The sequence below is a fragment of the Rattus rattus genome, chromosome 9, assembly GCF_011064425.1.
Source record: "Rattus rattus isolate New Zealand chromosome 9, Rrattus_CSIRO_v1, whole genome shotgun sequence".
NCBI lineage: Eukaryota > Metazoa > Chordata > Mammalia > Rodentia > Muridae > Rattus > Rattus rattus.
This window is the reverse complement of record NC_046162.1, coordinates 51,502,168-51,524,884: the sequence shown is the minus strand read 5'-3', so window position 1 is coordinate 51,524,884 and position 22,717 is coordinate 51,502,168. Positions and strand designations below refer to the sequence as shown.

General features: G+C 39.7%; 1 protein-coding gene across 4 annotated transcripts in view; it reads left to right on the top strand.

Moving 5' to 3' along the window:
• Spag9 (sperm associated antigen 9) overlaps nt 1-22,717 on the top strand; it is a 127,719-nt gene that overhangs the window by 10,078 nt on the left and 94,924 nt on the right. For all 4 annotated transcript variants that reach the window (XM_032912942.1, XM_032912944.1, XM_032912943.1 and 1 more), the window contains exon 2: nt 11,085-11,205. In XM_032912942.1, coding sequence (XP_032768833.1) covers nt 11,085-11,205 — 121 coding nt within the window. The remainder of the gene's footprint in view (nt 1-11,084; nt 11,206-22,717) is intronic.

The window sequence follows — 22,717 nt, the reverse complement described above, 5'->3', positions numbered from 1 at the left end:
GGAGTTCAAGGATACCTAGAGCTACATAATGAGAGCCTGTCTTAAAAAAAAAAAAACAAGAAAAACTTTGACATTTACAAAACAATATTATTTTAACATTAAGAGTATATATGGTCGTAGTGATGTGCCCTTGTACTTTATACTTGGGGAGGTAGAGGCAAGAGGATCAGGTTAGGAGTTCAAGGTCACCTTCAGCTCCATAATGGGTTGGAGGCCAGTATGGGCAACAAAGATCAAAGGTAAATGTAGTGGTGCATGCTTTTAATCCCAACACTTGGGAGGCCGAGGCAGGTGGATCTCTTTGAGTTCAAAGGACTGCTGAGCCTACATGGTAGAGAGACAGAGACTAGCTTGTGCTTTTCTCAGTGAGTAGTAGTGGTTGAGTGTTTGATTAATATGCACAGAGTTGGGCCCTGGGTTTGATTCCCAGTGTGGCAGAGCAAGGAACAAGGGAATAAGGAAGGGAAAAGGGAGAAGGAGTTTAGCTAGTATGGTTGCTGCCTGTGCTCAGGCTAGAGAAGCCTGGGTTCCAGGGTATACGGTATAAGCTATGCAGTTAGACACCACCACCACCTTAAAAAGGAGAAGGAAATAAAACAGGAGATTGCAGATTATTGTAGATGCTGTTCAGGAAGTAAATAGGATGATAGAAGAAAGAAGCAGGCATGTTGACTGAAACGAGCTTATAAAAAAGGTTCTGTTGATGGCAGAAGGCAACTAGATTCACACGAATAAATATTTAGGTCTGAAATGTTTAACATTTACATTTAGAATTTCCCTGATTCTAGGAAAAAGTGAAAATATATTATTTTCATAAATGATTTCTACTATTTTTAGCCATATTTTCAAACTTGACTTCCCAGCAATGTATAACTTTTGGCAACTCTTTCCAATAAAAGGTTTTGCAGAACTGAGAATTGAATTGAGGGCTTATATGCAGGCTGTGTGATTTGGAGAGCTCTTGTCTTCCCACCCTCACCCCCCATTTGGTATCTGACCACTGAATTTTCCATATTTATGTTAGTGTTGCTTTTCCTTTTATTTGTCCCTCTGCACACCTGTAGCTGATATTCCTCACTCCCATGGGCTTAATTACCATTGTTCATCACTCCATACGGACGTCTTTGATTAACAAGTACTTATCTTCACACTTATGTTCTTGGTAGGGATATAGTGCTTCTCTTCCTCTCTCGCTAGAGTTTTGGTTTCAGTCACATTACCTATTGGACATGAATATTTTTTAACATGTTTAAAAACGAACTTACCCCCAACGTCTACTTTCCTTGTTCTCTGACCATCTTTTTTTTTCCTTTTCTTTTCTTTTTTTCGGAGCTGGGGACCGAACCCAGGGCCTTGCGCTTGCTAGGCAAGCGCTCTACCACTGAGCTAAATCCCCAACCCCATGATCTTTTTTACTTAACTTATTAGTTTAATTTTTTTTTTTTGACAAGGTCATAGCTGCAGATCTGGAACTGTGCCTTCATTTTCTGTGCATTTATACTTTCTTTCCGTGTCATAGTTTTCTCTTGGGGGCGGGGAGGGGTGGCATATTGCCTAAGCTGGTCTTAAATTCCTGAGCTCATTTCCCTGCTTTAGTCTCCCAAACGGCTACAAGCATGCACGGTGCTGATTTCCTTTGGCGGAGTGTCTCAGTCTCTCTTTCTGAGTCGGTTTCTATCATCATGGTACATACAGGCTGTCAGTCTCTCACTCCACATGTCACTCCTTGGAAAGGAAGAAAACTCTGTGGTATCCACCACTATCCACAACTGGCACAGAGGAAGTGCTGAGGTTTTCTGAATGAAGAACTGTTTTTTTTCCAGTATTGGCAACCTATAAAGTTTCCATTTCTCTAAAATGGACGTCTGGGACTGGTGTGTACCTGGGAGGTCATGTGCCATACCCTGGGATCAATTGCAATACTGAAGAAAGAAAACCAAGGAAATCTGATCAAATAATCTTCACAGTCTCTAGCTAAGTTTCTTGAAATGGCTTCTTTCTGAGTAGAAGGCTTTGGGTGTAGATATCCCTATCTTGTGATTTTTAGCCACACTAAGCATTTGTATTCTCTCCTGACCTTCATAAAAGCATGCTTCTTTTAATTTTTTAAAGATTTATTTATTTATTATATATAAGTACACTGTCTCTGTCTTCAGACACACCAGAAGAGGGCATTGAATCACATTAAAGATGGTTGTGAGCCTCTTCCTTCTGCTCTTCCATTTTCTCTCTCTCTCTCTTTCTCTCTCTTTCTCTTTCTCTCTCTCTCTTCCTCTCTTCCTCTCCTGGCTTGACACGATTAAAAAAAAAAAAAAAAGATGGTTGTGAGCCACCATGTCGTTCTGGAAGAGCAGTCAGTGCTCTTAACCACTGAGCCATCTCTCCAGCCCCTTCTTTTAGTTTTTTAAACATTGTATTTATTTGTTGTTGAGAGGGGTGCGCACATGCTGTCAGTGTGCACATGCTGTCAGTGCACACATGCTGTCCGTGTGCACATGGTGGTGAGAAGACAACTTTTGGGAATCTGTTCTTTCCTTCCACCATATGTGCTCCTGGGATTGAACTCAGTCAGGCTTAGAGCAGCTGGCAACTTTACCCACTAAGTTACCCTACTGACCCAGTTTTACCTATGGACTGATTGATTTGTTATTTAAGCTGCAATTCTGGATTGCCTTTTATGAAGACTTTTATGGTGGTTTCATATCCTCCCACAACCAAGTGTCTTTTTCTTCACACCTCACCTATCACATCAGACTAACCTATTGTTTTTATTCTTTCACCAAACTGGGAATTCAGTGGGCACGTAATAAGTGTGTGTTGACTAAATGGATAAATATCTAAAGGTCAAATTGCTAAGCCTAAGCTCATTTAAAGTTCTCTTTGTGCATTCAAATTTTTGTCCCTTACTGTTGGTGCCAAGTTATGCTAAAACTTCCAAAAAGTTTTTCCATAAGTCTTTTGGCTTTTTTCTCTCCCGTAACTCCATTTCTAAGGGTATCTAACATTCTCTGGCATCAGACACACACAGTGCACAAACATACATGTATGCAAAACACCCACCCATAAAAAATAATACAGACATTTGAAAAAAGTTATTCCCCTCCTCTGTTGCTATCTGTTGTATATTAAGTACTCCTTCTTGTTTTGATTTGCTTTCCCCCAAGACCCTACTTTAGTTGAATATGTTTACTGATAAATTCCTTTTTTTTTGGTGAATTTTTTATTCAGCTTTATATGCTCAGTTGGTAACAACCATACCTGAAAGTACATGACTAGTTTTGATTTCAGAGATTGTTTTTGGTGGTGGTGGGGTTGAGATAGGGTCTTTCTATGTTAGCCTTGGCTTGCTTTGAGTTAGTGATGTAGAGCAGGCTGGTCTTGAACTCACAGGGATCCACCTGTCTCTGAGTGCTGAGACTAAAGCTGCATGACAATATTCCTGACTTTTTCTTTTTTAAAGTGAGCTAGTAATCAAGTGTTACATTCTTTTGTTTTAGCTGTTTTTGTCTCTATCTCTATGTCCCTGTCTGCCTTTCTCTCTCTTTTTGAACAGCCTGAATGCTCTTTGATGACCTTTATAATAAATAGTCTATTAAGGTCATCATTCAGGTGAAAGGCATCGGAAAGTCTGGTTTAAAAGATTGATTGTAAAAGAGTTCATGAGACAGCCAGCAAAATCTGAATAGTAACCAGGTATTTCCTATTAGTTTATTGAGAGTTGAGAAATGGTTCTGTTTCTAATTTATTTTCTTTCAGCACATGGCAGCTAGGTTTTCTTACAAAGGAGTGTTTCTTTTTATCTACTGGTTACCCTCAGGTACAGTTTCTAAAAAGAAAGTGTTTAGTGCGTCTTTATACTTCTAGATTTTTGGGAGCTCATACTTATTTTTATTTTCTCTTCCCTCTCTCTTTTAAAAATAGCCCACTGTTGTGGCTCTATGGGAGCAGTGACTTTTCTCTGTCTTTGACTATATTAATTATAGTTTTCCTTTACTCCTGCTTTGTCTGTTTTCTTCAGAATCTCTTCTTCCCCCTGTAATAGTTTTGCTCTCTCTTTTTTTTAGGTTGTAGTTTCAAGTGTCTGATGACTGTTAATTACCTCTATCTCCTCCTTTGCTTTGTTGTTGTTGTTGTTGTTTTTTGTTTTTGCTCTTTTCTTTAGACAGGGTCTCACCATGCAGCCTCAGCTGTCCTGGATCTCACCATGTCCTCCAGGTTGTCCTTAAACTCAGAGAACTACCTGCATCTCAGAGTGTGGGATTAAAGGCGTGTGCACCCTGACTGGCTAACTTCAGCAGATTTTTCATTTTGTTTGGTTTGGTTTCGGTTTTTCAGGATAAGGTTTCTCTGTAGCCCTAGCCATCCTAGAACTCACTCTGTAGACCAGGCTGGCCTCAAGCTCAAAGACCCATCTTCTTAATGCTGGGACTAAAGGCGTGTACCACCACCACCTGCTTGCTTTTTTTTTTTTAATTTTCTGTTACTGCATTTACTATGACATGTATATGTGCATGGGTGTGCACATGCCAAGTAGAAATGTGGAGGTCAGGGCACAGCTCCCAGGCTGGTTTTCCCCTTTCACCTTGTGGGTTCTAGGGATTGGGATTCAGTTGTTAGGGCTTGAAATATATGATTCTCTTGTCTCTGCCTCCTAAATTCTGGGATTATAGTTGTGTAGCACCACAGCTATTTTGTGTGTGTGTCAGGAAAGGGGAGGGGGAGGAGAGAGGATGTCCTAGTGTGGAAAGTATTTTGTAGCTGAGAATCACTTTGAATTTCTACTCTTCTGTTAGAATTATAAACTACCATGCCTAGTATAAACCTGATTTTTTTTTACACTAATTTTGAGGTAAATAACTTATTAATGATTTTTTTCTACATTTAGACTTGAGGGTGTCCTTCCTATGTTACTTATATGACCTTGAGTCCTTATCTCATAAAACAGCTATATTTAACTCAAAATAAATAATGATTATATAATGGAAATAATTTCTTCTCCCTTCAGAATAAGTAAGGGTGTTTATCTTGGAGGATGTCTGGCAGCAAGGAAGCCTGTTATTTGGTGGTGCTAAGTTTTTAGACAATTGCTATACTCAAAATTCTATTTAAAGGACTCTCCAACGTTTGTTGGCCTCCTGTGTCTTACTCCAGAGAGCAGCAGTCTCTGAGGAGCCTGCCTTTTCAAAGAATTCATTTGTTTTTATCTAGAACAGTAGGGCAAAGCAGTCCCTATAAGCCATCTGGACTTAGAGGCATTTTGCTTCATCAGAGGGCTGATTCTTTTTTAGATCCTGACATAAGTTGGTATTGTCCACTATTTTTTTTTTTTTAAAGCAGTGTCTGGTTGCTCCCAGGAGACTTCTGTCTGAAGTTTCATCAGTATTGTTGCTGGCCTAGTAGCTGTTAAGATGAAGAGTTCCTGGTGAAGATCTGTTTATTTTACATATTGAGAATTCCCATTCATAGGCTTTAACTGTCTGCTTAAAAGAGTGTATAGGAGAGACCATGGTAGAGAGGAATAGGGAGAGAGACTTATGCTATAACATTTTGGAAGTATTCAACCAACTCTATTATGGTAGGGGTGAATAGCCAGAATTTCCAGAAATGAAGTCATTTAGTAGTTAGGAAAATGCATTTTTTAATCCTATTTTTAATTAAAAAAAAAAAAAAACAAACCTGCCACCATGATTTGCTAGTTCTCTAACTTTACCATGACTGTTCTGATGCTACTAGCCAAGTCTACTTCAGGGTGACCAACTCTGTAAAATCATGCCAGTGTAAAGATAGTAAGTCATATCATCAGTCAGTTATGAAAGACCCTATACATAAGTACTAATTTAGGGTTGTTTCTTTTTTTAACATGTCTCTGGCTGCCAGACATGGTGGCATATACTTATAATCCCAAAGGTCCAAAGTCACAGGCAGGCAGATCACAAATTCCAGGACAGCCTGGGCTACATTGTGAGCTCCTATTTCTAAACAACAAACCTGCATTCTAAACAAAAAGCCTGCATTGCAATAATGGTTCAGAAATCTTATTTTGCACACAAATGCTGTTATATATAAATTATAATAAAAAGAATCACTGGGTTGGTGAGATGGCTTATCACTTGCTGTATAAGTCTTATAACCTAAATTTGATCTCTATAATCTATGAAAGGTAGAAGGAAAGAATTGATTCCACAAAGTTTTTTTTTTTTTGGTTCTTTTTTTCGGAGCTGGGGACCGAACCCAGGGCCTTGTGCTTCCTAGGCAAGCGCTCTGCCACTGAGCCAAATCCCCAACCCCTCCACAAAGTTTTTTGGCCTCTACATTCGTGACTCATCTAAGCTCCCCTTCCAACACATCATGTGCATGAACACACACATGCATGTGCACACACACACACACACACACACACACACCACCACCACCACCACCACCAACAACAACAACAACAATAATGTTTTAAAAATCACAGCAGGTAGTATTTTTCCTAATAATTGGCCAGTATTCCAGAAAGGACTCTGAGCAGTCTCTAACTAGGGAGATGGAGTTACCACCCATCAGATTACATGGACTGAAGAGAAGTAGCATGAAATAAGAAGAGAAATTTCCCACAGAAGACCTTGTGTATAGACAGAAGTGTTTTCTGTAGCATTTGGAAAGCTTGGGTTAGGTGCACTGGTTTGCGTTTAAAGTCCTGGAACTTGCAATGCTGAAGCAGGAGAACTGCCTCCAGTGTGAGGCCAGCTTTTAACAGTAGTTCTGTGTCATCAAGGGCTACACAGTGAGTCTGTCTCAAACAAACAAAATAAAAAATAGGAAAAGAAAGGTTAATACACAGCAAAGGATTAAAAAATTGTACTTTAAAACTAATGAATATTTTTTATTGTGCTAGTTGTGCTAGTTATAATAACCAAGATGTGCAGTCAGCCAAGATGCCTCTTCAGCAGCTGAAAAGATAAAGAAGATATATATTATAATATATAATGTATATATTATGCATGTTATTATATGTTATGTAGTTTTATTCAGCCATAAAGAAGAATAAAATTATGTCATTTGCAGAAAATTGTATGGAAGTTAAGGTCATGTTAAGTGTGATAATACAGGATCACAGAGACAAATATCTTGTTATACATGAAAATGTAGGGAAACTATAAGGGAAGAGGTAGGGATTCAGAGAGAGAGGAGATGGGGAAACGGATGGTAATGGGAGGAAGAAACTTAGAATACTGTGTTCTCTCTGCAGCAGAGTGTGGACTTACCTGCACACATGCTGATGTGGTAGGAAAGCAGAAGGGGAAGTGCTGGGGGATTAGTGGGTGGAGGGAAGGGTCTATTAGGTGAAATTTCACTCCCTCCCCACCCCAGTTTTGTGGTTCTTTGGCTTTTTTGTTTCGTTTTTGGTCAGTTCTGTGGAAAGTGCTCTACCATTGAACTATACTCCTCAGCTAGTAAATCAGAAGACTTCTCTTTGTAATTTATAATTTTTTGTGTGTAAATTTCAGCTTTTACTTTGAAACTTTAGTTACTGATTTATTTGTATTACAAATATTTTAGAACCTATCATCACTTTTTCTACTAGGGTTACACCAGTACATAAAACAATGCTTTTATGATGCCTGCATTGTGGCAAGGATAGTAAATAAGATAAATTATTAAAATAGTCAGTATGGGGTATGGGAATAATTGCTCTGAAAAAGAGTAAGGAGGGAAGATGGGAGAATAAGGAGGTCTCACTAGGAGGGTGATGTTTGTGCGAAGGCATGAAGGCCAGTGAAGAGGGAAGAGAATTCTCTTCATCCAGGGAAGAGAATTTCAACTAACAGGAAACAAGTGCCAAGGCTCACTCCTTAAGCCTCAGTACTACAGTCTCTCAAAAGGAGTTTGATATCAAACAAATAGGATGGTGGGAAAAGATTGTGTAGGTTCCAAGATGCCCATTGTATGCACCATGGTAGATAAACTTTCAGATCTTGAGCAGAAGAGAAAATCTGACTTCCTTTGAAAGGACCTACCTAACTGTTTTGTACTTTTGAGGATCAGGGTGAACGAGAAAAGATCCTTAAGGAGGTGAATTCTATAGCAGTAATTCATACAATAGATAATGATGGCACAGAGCACGGTGGTGATGGAGATAATGAAAGGCAGGCAGATATGAGATAGATTTGCTGATAGTATTAGACATGAATACAGTCATTTAATGAACCACAGACCAAGAAAAGATCAGGTTTCAACAAGCTTAGTTTAAGCTTGTCTATTAGAATCCAAATATGTGGCCTAGTAAGTAGACCGTGGACATGCAAATTTGAAGTTCAGGTTTGGACTAGAGATAGAAAATTGGAAGTTGTCAGCATAGGTATTATTTAAAGCAATGAAAATAGATGAGCTCACCAAAGAAAAGAGCAAATGAGAGGTGAGGAGATGACTGATGGGTAAAGAGCTTGCTGCACAAGTGTTGGGACCTGAGTTTGGATTCTTTTTTTCTCTCTCTCTCTCTCTCTCTCTCTCTCTCTCTCTCTCTCTCTCTCTCTCTCTCTCTCTCTCTCTCTTTCTCTTTAGTTTCTTTCTTTAGTTTTAATTACTATCCCGCTGGAGAGATAGCTCAGTGGTTAAGAGCACTGACTGCTCTTCCAGAGGTCCTGAGTTCAATTCCCAGCAAATACATGGTGGCTCCTCACCATCTGTAATGGGATCTGATGCCTTTTTCTGGTGTGTCTGAAGACAGCTACAATGTACTTCTATAAATAATTCTTTTTTTAAAAAACTTTAAAAAATTACTATCCATGAATGGAATACTTGTTTGTTTGTTTATTGAGACAAGGCTTCTTTGTGAAGCCGTGGCTGTCCTGGAACTTGCTCCATAGACCAGGCTAGCCTTGAACTCATAGAGATCCACATGCCTCTGCCTCCCTGAGTTTGAATTCTAAGAGCCTACATAAGACCGGGGTAAGGTAGTACAGGTTGGTAATCCCAGGGTTCCTTTATGAGATGGATTCCCACACAGGAGAATCCCTAGAGGCTTGTGGGCCAGCTGGCTGGTCACAAGAAGTAGTGAACAACAAAAAGACATTGTCATGAACCAATACCTGAAGTTGTCCTCTGACTTCCTCAGGTGCACCTGCCCTCACACATGTGAACACAAACACACAAGCGGACACCTACAGTCAACAAGGAGGAAGCCAGTTGCTATGGCACTATAATACCACCTATTAGGGAAGGGGAGACTGAGGCAGGGGGATTGTGAGCTTTAGGCCACTTTAACAACGTAGTAAGGTCTTCCTTCAAAAAACAATTTAAAGGGCTATTAAGATAGCTAAGTGTGTATGGGGTTGGGTGTGGGACAGAGACTGGAGAGAAAGATGCCTCTGTGGTTAAGAACACTGGCTGCTCTTCTAAAGGTCCTGGGTTCAATTCCCAGTATACACATGGCAGCTCTCGTAACTGTCTGTAACTCCAGTCCCAGGGGCCTGATCCCTCACACAGACACACAAGTAGGCAGAGCATCAACATAAAATAAAAAAGATAGTGAAGAGGACGAAGGCACTGCATCCTAGCCCTGCGAGCTGGGATCTGAACTCCATTTCTAAAGCCCATCTAAAAGCAGGAGAGAGCAGACTCCACAAGATTGTCTTCAAACTTCCACCATGCATGTAGTGAGTGACACATATGTGCACATACATGAGTATGTTTTTAAAACAAACAAAAAGAAGAACAACTGAAAATGTGTCCAAGGACGGAGCACTTCAGTATGAAAAAATGGAGGAGCAGTGAGTAAAGAGCAGCAGAGAGGGCAGTGAGAAACTAGGAGGGAAGTAGGGAGACCCAAAGGGACAAGAGAGCAAATGGTAGATGCGCCGATAGAATGATTAAGATGGAGACCAAGTAAGATTTAATGACTTCATTTGACCAGTCTTTTTAAAAATGATATTTGGTTGGTAGTAATATTCCTAGCCAAGGTTCTTTCTTGAGTTTAAACCTATATCATTAGTAAATCCACAAGATTACTTATTGCTGATCTTTTTATCATCATCATCATCATCATCATCATCATCATCATCATCATCATCATCATCATTATATATAAGTACACTGTAGCTATCTTCAAACTCACCAGAAGAGGGTATCAGATCCCATTACAGATGGTTGTGAGCCACCATGTGGTTGCTGGAAATTGAACTCAGGACCTCTGGAAGAGCAGTCAGTGTTCTTAACCGCTGAGCCATCTCTCTAGCCACTTATTGCTGATTTTATTTATTTATTTTGTAGTGCTGGAAATAGAACCCCTGCTTCCTACATGCTAGGCAAGCACACTACCGTGGAGCTGCATACACCCACAACTCCAGTATTACTTGTTAAATAATCACTCCACACATAGTATTGTTATTCTTTGTCTCTTCTGTATATACTATGGATTGGAGATTTGTCTCCAACTTAAAATGAATATGCAAGCATGCTAAAAGATTTTATTGTAGTGGGATATATATATATATATTCTCTTTGGTGAATGTAAAGTGATAACACCTTATACAACTATATTCTGTATTTGAGGTTTTTGGTATAATGTTAGAGAAGCTTAAAATTAACCCAATTTCATGATTTTCCAGATCTCTTAGATACTACTATATATTTAATATATGTGTTTAATGTATATAATTTATTTATTTTTTTAATTTTATGTGTGATAGCATGCATGGACAGGGCAAAGGAGTTAGTTTTCTCCTCCTACCTTTTGGGTCCTGGGAATCAAATTCAGGTCATCAGGCTCGGCGATAGATAGATAACTATATGGAGTCATGTCGTCAGCTTGTTTGTTGTTGGCTTTTGAGATTTTTGCATGCAAGTGTGTCTGTGTACCGCATGTGCACCTGGTATCTTTGGAGGCTAAAAGGGTGTCAGAGTCCCCTGGGACTGAAGTTACAGAAGGATGTGAGCTGCCATGTGGGTACTAGAACCAGAACTCTGGGGTCCTCTTGAAGAACAGCCTTAACCTTGAGGCATCTCTCCAGCTCGTAATTATTATCTTTGAAAAACAGGTGTTGAAAAATATAAAATAGAGTTCATTTTCAATAGTGAAAGTGTACATTTTCCTTTATTAGAAATTCATTGAATTTGAAGACTCTCAAGAACAGGAGAAAAAGGATTTGCAGACACGAGTGGAGTCTCTAGAATCTCAAACAAGACAACTCGAACTCAAAGCAAAGAACTATGCGGACCAGAGTAAGTAAAATGCCTTTCTCCTCACTAAAGAGTGGGCTCCTAGGGAGTGATTGGCCCTGTCAGTCATTTGAATATGCGCTGGGAATTGTCATCACAGGGTGCAGTGTGAGATCTGGGTGCTCCGTAATAGTCATTCCCTTTTGCGCCCATTGTGCTTGACACACACACATGCAGCAATGGCTGAGCCACAGAAACCTGCCTGACTTCCCTGACATTGATGAAGCACACACAGCTCCATTGGTTCTGTATTGCTTTGAAGTTTACCAATATAAGAGACACTAGCCTTGAGTGTGTATAAAAAGTGACTGTTCTGTTCTTTTTTGATGAAAAGGTAAAGGTCATTTAGGGTAACAAGTTCATTTTTCAGATTTGTTTTTAAAACTCTTTAAAAACTTTTTAGGTTTGTTTGTGGTTTTTTTTTTTTTTTTTGGAGCTGGGGACCGAACCCAGGGCCTTGCGCTTCCTAGGCAAGCGCTCTACCACTGAGCTAAATCCCCAACCCGGTTTTTTTTTTTTTTTTAATGTGTGCCAATGTTTGCCTGTCTCCGTATATGTGTGTGTACCGTGTGCATGCCTGGTGCCCTACCTCGGGGGTTGGAAGGGGGCATCAGATTCCTTGGAACTGGAATTAGAGAAGGTTGTAAAAATACCAGTGGGTGCTGGGGAATCCAACTCTGGCAAGAGCAGCAAGTGCTCTGATTTTTTTGAGGCATTTCTTCAAATCCCCCAGGTTCATTTTTAATGCAACTACATGTTATTTCTGACTTTTAAAATTATTTCAAATCTCATGGATAATTTTGCCTTTTGCTAATGAAAATGGACAAATTTTTAAAAAGTGAAATTTACATAAAGCACTGGTAAAAATTACAAAAGGAATTGAGAAACTTCATGATCCCTTTTCTCTTTAAGTTAAATTATTTGGGGGGGGGCAGGGCACACATGGCATGGTGTCCGTGTGGGTGTCAGACGACAACTCGGAGGAATATGTCTTCTTTTTCCACCGTGTGGATCCGAGGGATTGATCTTAGCTTATCAGCCATGTCCCATCTCATGTTACGCTTCTCAGGTCACTCGTTAGGGCTTTATACCAACGCCTGCTGTTGTGCTTTGATTTTTTGAGATGGGGTCTCCTTACTATGTAGCTAGTCTGGTATCAAGCATCGTCCTTCTGGCTGGATGACAGGAATTTGCCTCCAGACCCAGATGTGATAGCTGCTGTTAAGGAACTGCCAGTTGTCAGGGATAACTTCCAACAGCAGAAAGTGAAGTGTATGTGAGAATGGAACTAAGTGCATCCTCTAGAACTCTAGGGCCTACTTGAGTACATACAAACCAGTAGGAATTTGGAGCTCAAACACTAGAATTCAGGAATTCACAGGCTGTTTAGCAGACATTACGGATTTCCAGTAGAGATTTGGTTTCAGAAGCTAATGAGCAAAACAAGGAGCTATATCCCATGCCTTTATTTTAAGCTTGCTGATACATAAGAGTTATGCAGCCTCCTTTTGTTAATTAAGAAATCGGTGGGGTTGGGGATTTAGCTCAGCAGTAGAGTGCTTGCCTATCGAGCGCAAGGCCTGGGTTCGGTCCCCAGCTCCGAAAAAAAGAAAAAAAAAAAAGAAAGAAATCGGTGGTTTCTCTAATTTTTGCTGTAGACTCTGCTAAGAAGCCTGAGAGCTTGTGAGGTGCTCTAATTCAGACTCAAACACTGTGAACAGCACTCATCTGGAACAACAGTTTGTGGCAGTAGCATTTGGTACACTTTTAAGAGTTGAGCATCCTATATTCAAATAAGAAAATTTGGCCTTTTTTTTTGAGACAGTCTTACTTTTTTTGAGACAGTAACCCAGGTTTCTGGAACTCATATAGTCCATGCTGGCCTTGAACTCACAGTAGTCCTTTCAGCCTCCCAAGTGCTGAGAATACACATGTGAGCTATGCTCAAGAAAGTGTGGTTATTGAAGATAATATTTTAATCCTAAATTAACTATACTGTTTTATGAAGGATTATATAATGCCTTAGTTTGAGTTTTATTGCTATGAAGAGACACCATGGGGTTGGGGTTTAGCTCAGCGGTAGAGCGCTTAAAGGCCCTGGGTTCAGTCCCCAGCTCCAGAAAAAAAAAAAAAAAAAGAGACACCATGACCAAGGCAACTCTTACAAAGAACAACATTTGATTGGGCTGCCTTACAGTTTCAGAGGTTCAGTCCACTATCATCATGGCAGGAAGTGTGGCAGCATCCAGGCGGGCATGGTGTTGGAGAAGGAGCTGAGAGTTCTGCATCTGGATCCTTCTGTAACCAGGAAAGCCCGCCTACACCAGTGACACACTTCCTCCAACAAGGCCACACCTCCTAATAGTGCCACTTCACATGGACCAAGCATATTCAAACCACCACACATAGTATTCTAGAACTACACAATAAAGACATAATGGGCTGGAGGGATGGCTCAGTGGTTAAGAGCACTGACTGCTCTCCCAGAGGTCCTAGGTTCAATTCCCAGTGACCACATGGTGGCTTACAACCACCTGTGATGGGATATGATGCCCTCTTCTGGTGTGTCTGGGGACAGTGACAGTATACTCACATACATGAAATAAATAAATAAATCTTAAAAAAAAAAAAGGCATAACAGAACCAAACAAATTTTCATTATTTTGCTGAGTGGTGTGGTGCACACCTTAATCCTAGTACTCAGGAGGCAGAAACAGGTGGATCTTTGAGAGTTCGAGGCCAGCCTAGTCTACAGAGTAAGTGCCAGGGCTGTTACACAGAAAAACTGTCTCAAAAAAACCAAAAAGCAACAACAACAACAACAAAGGTTTTTTTCATTATTTTAATGATCATTTTTCTTTGTACAAAGTACTGTTTTCGGTAAGACTTTTTGACTTATCTAAAATCTTTTTAGACATAAAATGATATGTTTCTGTTGTAAGAAATTTGAGCAAAGCTCCTTTTGTACCTAAAATTACATTAAATGTTTCTTATCTGTATGTGTATCTCTGAGTACCTACATATATGCATATGCACCACCTTTGTTCCTGGTGCCTGAGAAGGGTGTCAGGTAACTACAGCCTTGTGCGTGCTAAGAACCTGTCTTGCTCCAATTCAGGAACAGCAGGAGCTCTGAACCTTTGAACTGAAATCATATTTTTCATTTGATAATTTGTTTCACATTGAGCAGAGCTACTGTTGCTTTTCCAACAAAAGGTAGATCCAGTGGATAACTCTCCTGACCCCTACCCCTTTATTATTAGCCTTTGTTTTAAAATTTTTTAAAGATTTATTTATTTATTTATTTATTTATTTATTTATTTATTTATTTATTATATATGAGTACATTGTAGCTGTTTTCAGACACACCAGACAGACCAGAAGAGGGCATCAGATCTCATTACAGATGGTTGTGAGCCACCATGTGGTTGCTGGGATTTGAACTCAGGACCTCTGGAAGAGCAGTCGGTGCTCTTAACCACTGAACTATCTCCCCAGCCCCATTATTAGCCTTTTTAATCACTAAAAACAAAAAGCAAAACTTTTTCTTCTTTCTGCTGAATGTAAACAAAGCATACTTGTTAGGTTTTTAGTTTTTCAAGAGAGGGTTTCTCTGTGTAGCTCTGTCTGTCCTGGAACTCCATGTAGAACAAACTCAAACTGGCCTCAAACTCAGAGCTCTGCCTGCTTCTGCCTACCAAGTGCTGGGATTAAACATGTGTGCCACCACTGTCTGGCCTAGGTTTGTTTTCTAGCTTAGTGAACCACACTCAGTGTTTTGGATTTGTCATGTTCTAGGAAATCTGTGTGTGTGTGTGTGTGTGTGTGTGTGTGTGTGTGTGTGTGTGTGTGTGTGTGAGAGAGAGAGAGAGAGAGAGAGAGAGAGAGAGAGAGAGAGAGAGAGAAATATATTCTCATTTCTCTTGTCAGAAGTATTAATTATCATATCTTTATTTTAACTCCAAGGTTTTGTTTTGTTTTGTTTGAGACAAGATTTCTCTGTGTGTAGCCTCAGTTGTCCTAGAACTCACTTTGTAGACTAGGCTGGCCTTGAACTCACAGAAATACTCCTGCCTCTATCTCCAGAGTGGTGTGATTAAAGGCATGGGCCACCATGCCTGGCTATTTTTTCCTTTTTCAAAAATATGTAGACCTTGTGGGGGAGGGTTATTAGCCTTACCTCTCCCAAATTTCCTGAATGAACTAAAGCCCCTCAAAATATTTTTTTTTAATGTTCTTACACATGTCTCTGGAGACTGAAGGGATTATCTTGGGCAACATCTTCAGAAATGCTGCCTACCTCATTTGAGACAAAGTTATTGATTTGGCTTACTAATTAGACTGCATTTCTAGCCAGAGAGCTCCAGGTATCCTCCTGTTTCTGCCTGTCCAGTGCTGGAATTATAAGCATATCTTCATGACCAGCATTTGCACCTGAGTTCTGGGGATTAAACTCAGGTATTCAAGTTTGCAAAGCAAGAACTTTACTAACTGAGCTGTCTCCCCAGACTTTATTTAGTTCCTTAATTAAAATGAGTGAGGGAGGGGGAGGGAAAGGTGTTTGTAGCACGTGTGTGGGGGTCAGAGGACAACTTTTGAGTCAGTTCTCTCTTTTCACCTATTGGCACTGAAGATCAAGCTCACATTGTCAGGGTTCAACCTGAGCCATTTCACTGGCTCAGCCCCGTAATTGAAAAACATTATTTCACTTGTGTGCATATGTGTGCGTGTGACTATGCCCATGTGGAAGTCAGAGATAGCTTCCTGGAGTTGGTGTTCTCCTGCCGCGTGGACCCTAGGAATCGACCCAGACTCAGCATCACATAGCTTTACCTGCTAAGCCAGCTCCAGCCCCAGACCCCTTAGTTAAAAAACAATGGTGGCAAGAAGTAATTATTAGTATCATTGGACTCTACACTTTTGGGAATCCAGGCCTGGAAACAAGATTTTGTTTTGTTTTTGTGTTGTTGTTATTGTTGTTTGATATTTAGTTCGCTGGTGACTGTTTTTCAGCCTGTTTCAACACAGGGTTTCTCTGTGTAGCCCTGGCTGTCCTGGAACTAGCACTGTAGACCAGGCTGGCCAAGAAATCACAGAGGTCAATGTGCCTTTGCCTCCCGATTGCTGGAATTAAAGGAGTGGACCACCACTGTGGAATAAGAGCCTTTTAAGAGATGAAAATAAATTTCTGCAGACTATGTCACACTTTGTTTTATTTTATTTATTAACACAGGCTCTAGAGATTAGAATCAGTGCTGGCCTCAAACTCCCCGTCCCTCGAGCCTCAGTCTCCTGCATGCTGAGATCAGAGTGTCCAGCTACATTGGTTTCCATTTCTAAGTTTTTTGTCTGAACAGCGGAGAGTCTCTAGTTGTAAATTTCTGAGTTTGTCAGCCTTGGTTGATTTATTTCAAAGTCCACATTCTTTTTAAAGTAGTCGTTAGAAGCCCAAGTTCTTCTCTAAAGACCATTTCCTATTTTAAAAGAGGAAATTTTGGTTGTGGTTTTCTACATGAAAGCAAGAAAAGGTAAAGAAATAGGAACTGAATTAAAGGGTATTCTTCACCCCTTATTTTTTTTTTAACATTTATTTGGGTTGAGGGGGGTGTGCATGTGTGCCACAGTGCATGTGCGGTAATCAGGAGAAAGTCTATATGGACGCTCTCTCCATCTTACTACCATGCGGGTCTTGGAATTTGAAGCAGGCCATAAGGCCTGGTGGAGGTTTCCTGTGCCAACTGAGCCACCTCAGCAACCGCTGGACAGCTGTTGAGAGAGTGGTTTATCAGACAGTGATGCGGCCTAACTGTGAGAGGCTAAGTCTCTCAGGAATCTTGTCACGGTTCTGTGGTAATGCTTGAGTTTGGAGATTTCTGGTTGTTCTTCTCTCAGAACAAAGCATTTGAAAAGCTTTATGTTCTTTCCCCAAAATAATGGTGACACTCCTGTTAATTAACACTGCATGGTTCTTTAGAAGGATCTGAACTAGGTATGATGTTTGGTAAGAAATATGTAAATTGAAGAAGTCCAATTTGGAACTTTACAGCTAATCAATTTTGCCATTCACAGTATGGTAGTAATTTTATTTTTAATCAGAAAATACCTTCTACACTCATCATTTCTGTTTTATTTTACATTTTATACTTATATTTGGTCTCTGTTTTATCTTATAAGCTACTTAGGGTCAAGTAAATGTAGACATTTAAGCACAGTTAAGTATGAACTACAGTGTGTTTAGCTTTCCACAGTGCTGTGTTCTGGCTGTGGTACAGAAGAATAACATAGAGCCCTGGTGTTCAAAGAAATCACACTATTGAGAGGTAGGAAGGGGAAGGTTAGGGCCATAGCTGTCTAGTTATTTCATTTGTTCTTACAACACTTAACGTTGTACCTTAAGTATTTCTCCATTGTATAACCTTTATTTATTTTATATGTATTATATATATATGTGCACACACATTTATCCTGATTTTTATTTGTTATTGTGCAAACAGCACACATTTGGTTATGAGAGGCAACTTTGTTAAATGAGTTCTCTCCTTGCAACCTTTACAAGGCATCTGGGCATCTAACTTGGTTACTAGGCTAACCAAGACATTTTGGCAGTTCTGATCAGTTTTTAGAAGTTTTTAAGATTATATTTATTGTGCATGTGGAGGTCATAGAACAACCTTCCACCTTGTGGGCTCCAGAGATTGAACTTAGGTCATCAGGCTTGGCAAAGCCAGTGCCTTTACCTACTGAGCCACCTCACTTTGCCCCTAATCAGTTGTTTAAATGTGGATACTTTGAACACCTAGAAGCTGTGCTATCTATCTGTTAGTAATTCTTGTTTCTCCTGAAGAACTATGTATCTTGCCTCTAATGAGAATTATTTAATAGCCATTTCTTTTTCTTTTTTTGAGACATGGTCTTTCATGTAGTCCAGGCTGGTCTTAGACTCAGAAATTTGCCTTTCCAAATACTGTCAACGTGCTCTTCTCTGTGTCTCTCTCCTTTTCCCTCTTCCCCCTTCCGTCTCCCTCTCCTTCTCTCACTTCTTAAATTTTGGCTGTTCAGAAAAAACTTGAGGCGAATGTTATAATAATATTTTGACTTGATTATCACATTAATATTTTCTAGACCAAAAGATGGTAACAATATTGAATGCTACTTCAAATCCTTCACTGAATAAATCAAGGTGCAAATAGGCTGGTATAAAGTAGAAGCAGGAAAATGAGAAGTTCAGGACTAGTCCGGTCTACAGAGTAAGTTCAAGGCCATTCTGGGCTCTATGAGAGAGAGGGAGGGAGGGAAGGGGGAGAGAGGGATGGGAGAGGGAGAGGGAGAGGGAGAGAGAGAGAGAAACAGACAGAGGTAATACAACAATCAAGGTAGAGGTAAATGTGAACCAAGTAGGAATTGTAGTTCACTGGTTGGGGAACTATACAGGGGGATCAGAACAAACAAAACCCAAAGCTTCCTTTACCAGATGGATGGATGGATGGATGGATGGATGGATGGATGGATGGATGGATAGATGGATGGACGGACATTTTTTTATTAAAATGAAGGATATTAACAGTAAATACTGTTTCACATCTATAGGTTTCCCCTCTTGTCATAATCTTCTTAGAATATATTTAAGGAAGCTGGTCAAGAAATATGAACATTTTTTAGTATTTCATAGTAGTTGTGTGCTGTCATAGTTTCTGATTTTAGACATTTTTAAACAACATATTAGTACTGAGAGTAAATGCTAATATTATTATATATTAATATATTTTTGTATCTAAGTACACTATAGTTGTCTTCAGACACACCAGAAGAGAGCATCAGATTCATTACAGATGGTTGTGAGCCACCATGTGGTTGCTGGGATTTGAACTCAGGACCTCTGGAAGAGCAGGCAGTCCTCTTAACAGGTACAAACTGTTTAGGCTACTTGTTCTGGAACTGATTGCCTTACACTCAGCTCCTGAATTTAGATTACTTTCCCTAAGGTAGGGTGTTAATCACCTTTGTGATGTGATGACAAAAACAGAGATTTAGTGTGCATTGATTCTCTCTCTCTCTCTCCCTACCTATCTATCATCTATCTTTAGGTATCTATTTTATATGCATTGGTGTTTTACATGCATGCATGTCTTGTGAGGGTGTCGAATCTGGAGCTGGAGTTACAGACATTTGTGGGCTGCTATGTGGGTGCTAGAAATTGAACGAGCATTCTCTGGAAGAGCAGCCAGTGCTTTTAACATCTGAACCATCTCTCTAGCCCCAAGATGGCATTAATTTTTAAGCTGTGTGAAAACTGTTCTCTAACTCTGCCTTGCTTCCTTTGAATGGAATCCTTTGTATGATTTAATATTAATTCCAAGTTGGCGGATGTTTGCCTGCATGTATGACTATGTACCACTCGTGTGCCTAGTGCCAGAGGAAGTCATAAGAGATTATCAGGTCTCCTGGAATGGAGTTATGGGTGGTTGGGAACTGCCATGCATCCATTGGAAGAACAGAGTGTAATTTATTTGCTGAACCATCTCTCCAGCTCTATTTTTGAGACAGAATCTCCTTATTTGAACCAGGCTAGACTTGAACTCACAGAGATTTGTCTGCTTCTACCTCCCCAGTGCCAGGATTAAAAGCATGCTTGCCTTGAAAATTTATTTTTAAAAATTAAATGGAAAATATTGAAGTCTAAAAACGTGTATTAGAGACTGTTGATCTTTTCCCCCTTTTTGTACCTCACCGAGACGTTCATTTACCTCTTCTATTTGATAAAGATCTTAGTCTAATAAAACACTCTTCATCTTGAAACTTTGTTGTTGGAAGGAAAATACCTCTTGTTTCTTTTTCAAAGGAATAGTCACTTTATTAGTTGGAAACTATGTAAAAGTAGTATGGTTATCAACACACTGTGTTGTAAAAGAGTAAATGGCTCTAAGCAGACCTTCCAAAGCAAATCTGTTACTGAGTTATTGATGGTTGGGTTTTAACACCTCAGAAGGAGTAGACAGTTTTAAGTTTACAAGGTCTGTTTTCATGCCTAAACCTTGTTTGGTTTTTTTTTGCTGTGCTTTTCAGTAAATGTTACTATTCTGAGAGGAGGCAGGGACATGGCTAGGTGGTAGCTTACACAGTGTAAGGCAGACCTTCACTTCAGTCTTCAGTACTGCAAAGGAAAAGACATCTGAAGACGCTTGAGGAATACTGTAATAAGTCATCTTACCCAGTTTAGTTTTATCTTGTCAATAGAAAAAAATCTCTTGTACATAATTCTTAGAGCAATAAAGTTAGATAACATTTGTGGTTTGTTTTTTAAAGATAACTTTAGAAGTTTCAGATTTGTATTTTCATACTAAAAAAAAAAGACCTTGGAATTAACTGTGCAAAAGGTTATTTTTAATTCATTTCAATTTGAGTTTAGTTCTTTTAGGTTTGGAAATCTGTGTATTTAATAAGCTTTACTTGAGGGATTTTTTAAAAAACCTGTCTATAAGAAGCAAAGCAGAAGATCAGTGTAGTGGAAGTGTGCAAATGGCAGTAGTCGTTACTTCTGTATCATTTGATAACGCCATCTTCTGCTGTCTGTCTGTTGTCTGTATTCGGGCTTTCCATTTTTATAGTCCAGTGTTTGCTATTGAGAATATTAAAAATGTAGCTTATAATTAATATCCAAAACTACAGGTACTTAATTTTTATGAGTAAAGATCAAAGAATTTCTGGCCATTTAATTTAGAAAACATAAAAGGTGAATTAATTGATTTCCCCCTCAAATATGTAAAGGGGTGAGTGGATAAAGCAGATATCAAGCTGTCTTACTATAAGTTCAGAAGATTAAAGGAAGTCATCTTGTTGGTTTTGGTACATTGTGAGGAAGTATTTTGTGATCATGTGGATGATAACAAAGATATATATGCTGAGGTAGAACATGGCCCCTCTTTATATAGAGAGTCTTTAGGCTGGAAAGAAGCCAAATTTCTGTTGTGGATGCTCTGGGAGACATCTTGAAGGCAGTGGCATAGAGTGTTAGAAGTCTCTAACACTGGAAGATGTTGAAGTTATCACCCTTAGAGTTTTAAAATATCATTGAATGTTTTGTTTTTGATTAATGACATGCAATACCTTTCTGAAAATCTTTTGACAGATGTGGTGAAGGCCTTGGTCAAGAACAGGTTTCTGTCACTGTTTTGATCTGTCGTCTGAGATGGTTTGCTCTTAGGTCAGCACTTGGTTTCTGTTTACTTTTTGGACTTTTGATGCTAAATTGTTGAAGGAGAGTCTCTGAAAGGCCAATGTTAATCCTCTGAGGTCCAGCAACAATTGGATTATCTGCCTTCCATCAACAGTAAGAACTGATGATTCCTTTTGAGAAGGCAACTAATAGTCGGATGTGGCATTCTAGCGGGTCTGTTTCTCTTTCTCCCCCCCATAGGCCTATCAGCAGTCTGATGGGGCAGAAGACAGCAGAGATGGAAGGTGTTCAGGCCACCACTCTGAGGAGGTAAGCTCCGACTTTGAGCCGGCAGAGCAGGGGGCTCTTCCTGCCTCAGTTATATCCCTGTGCTCTTTGGAAAGCTGGGTAGAGAGAAAGAGCATCCAAAATGAGCTGAAGCATCTCATCTGCCCTGTTAGAGGGGAGCTCTAGGGTGTTTTGAACGTTCTATCTCTTGTTCTTTCCCACTTTTTCCTTTGAAACCCTGTGGTTTTATTTTGTTTTTCCCAGAAAATTAGTTGTCAAAACAGGCAGATTGGCCATCTGTTGTATGGGGATGATCATGAACAGATCCGCGTGTGCTCCCAGTCAGCGCTGGGTTGTGTATAGCGAGTCTTGATGAGTGTAGTAATCATGAGAGTTTAAGGTTTTTCCTGAGATCTTGGTAAAGTGTGGGTTTACTCTAACAACGAATGACCTCTGACTACAGCTTAGACGTCTTGCCATAGGCCGTTGGTCACTGCTGTGGGACTTGAGGCTGTGGGGTGACATTGTTGCCGAGGTAGAGTTTCCTTCCTGCTTTGCCTTTGCCTCTTCCCTATTTTCCCCTTTAATGGTTCCTTAGTGGCACTCGGGACTCTCAAGGTGGCTTTTCCTGTGTTAATCGGTGTCTTCAGACACAGTTATGCTATTTACCGTTACTTAGTCCTTAAGTTATGCTTACTGGATATGTTGTTGTATGGAGTCATTATATTTTCAGAAAAGTGATTTCTTCTGAAGTTGTATTATTGATCTTGGCACATATTGAAGCATTTGTACATAGTACATAGTTACTGTATTTATATGATATTGTATGATATTTATGATTTGGAGTATATGTGCCTAAAAAGGTAATATTGGTATTTAGATCATAGTATAAGTAAAGAAAACATGAAACACAGAAGTTACTGTTTCTGTCAAGATCCTTTCTGTAGGCATTAGAAAGGAAAAATAACCCCTGGAGGCTTGCTCCCAGTAACACAGACAGTAGTGATAACCTACTCTTAAAGCAGGGCTCTATGATCTAGAATGCCTTTTATAAGGACTTTAATACATGTTTAT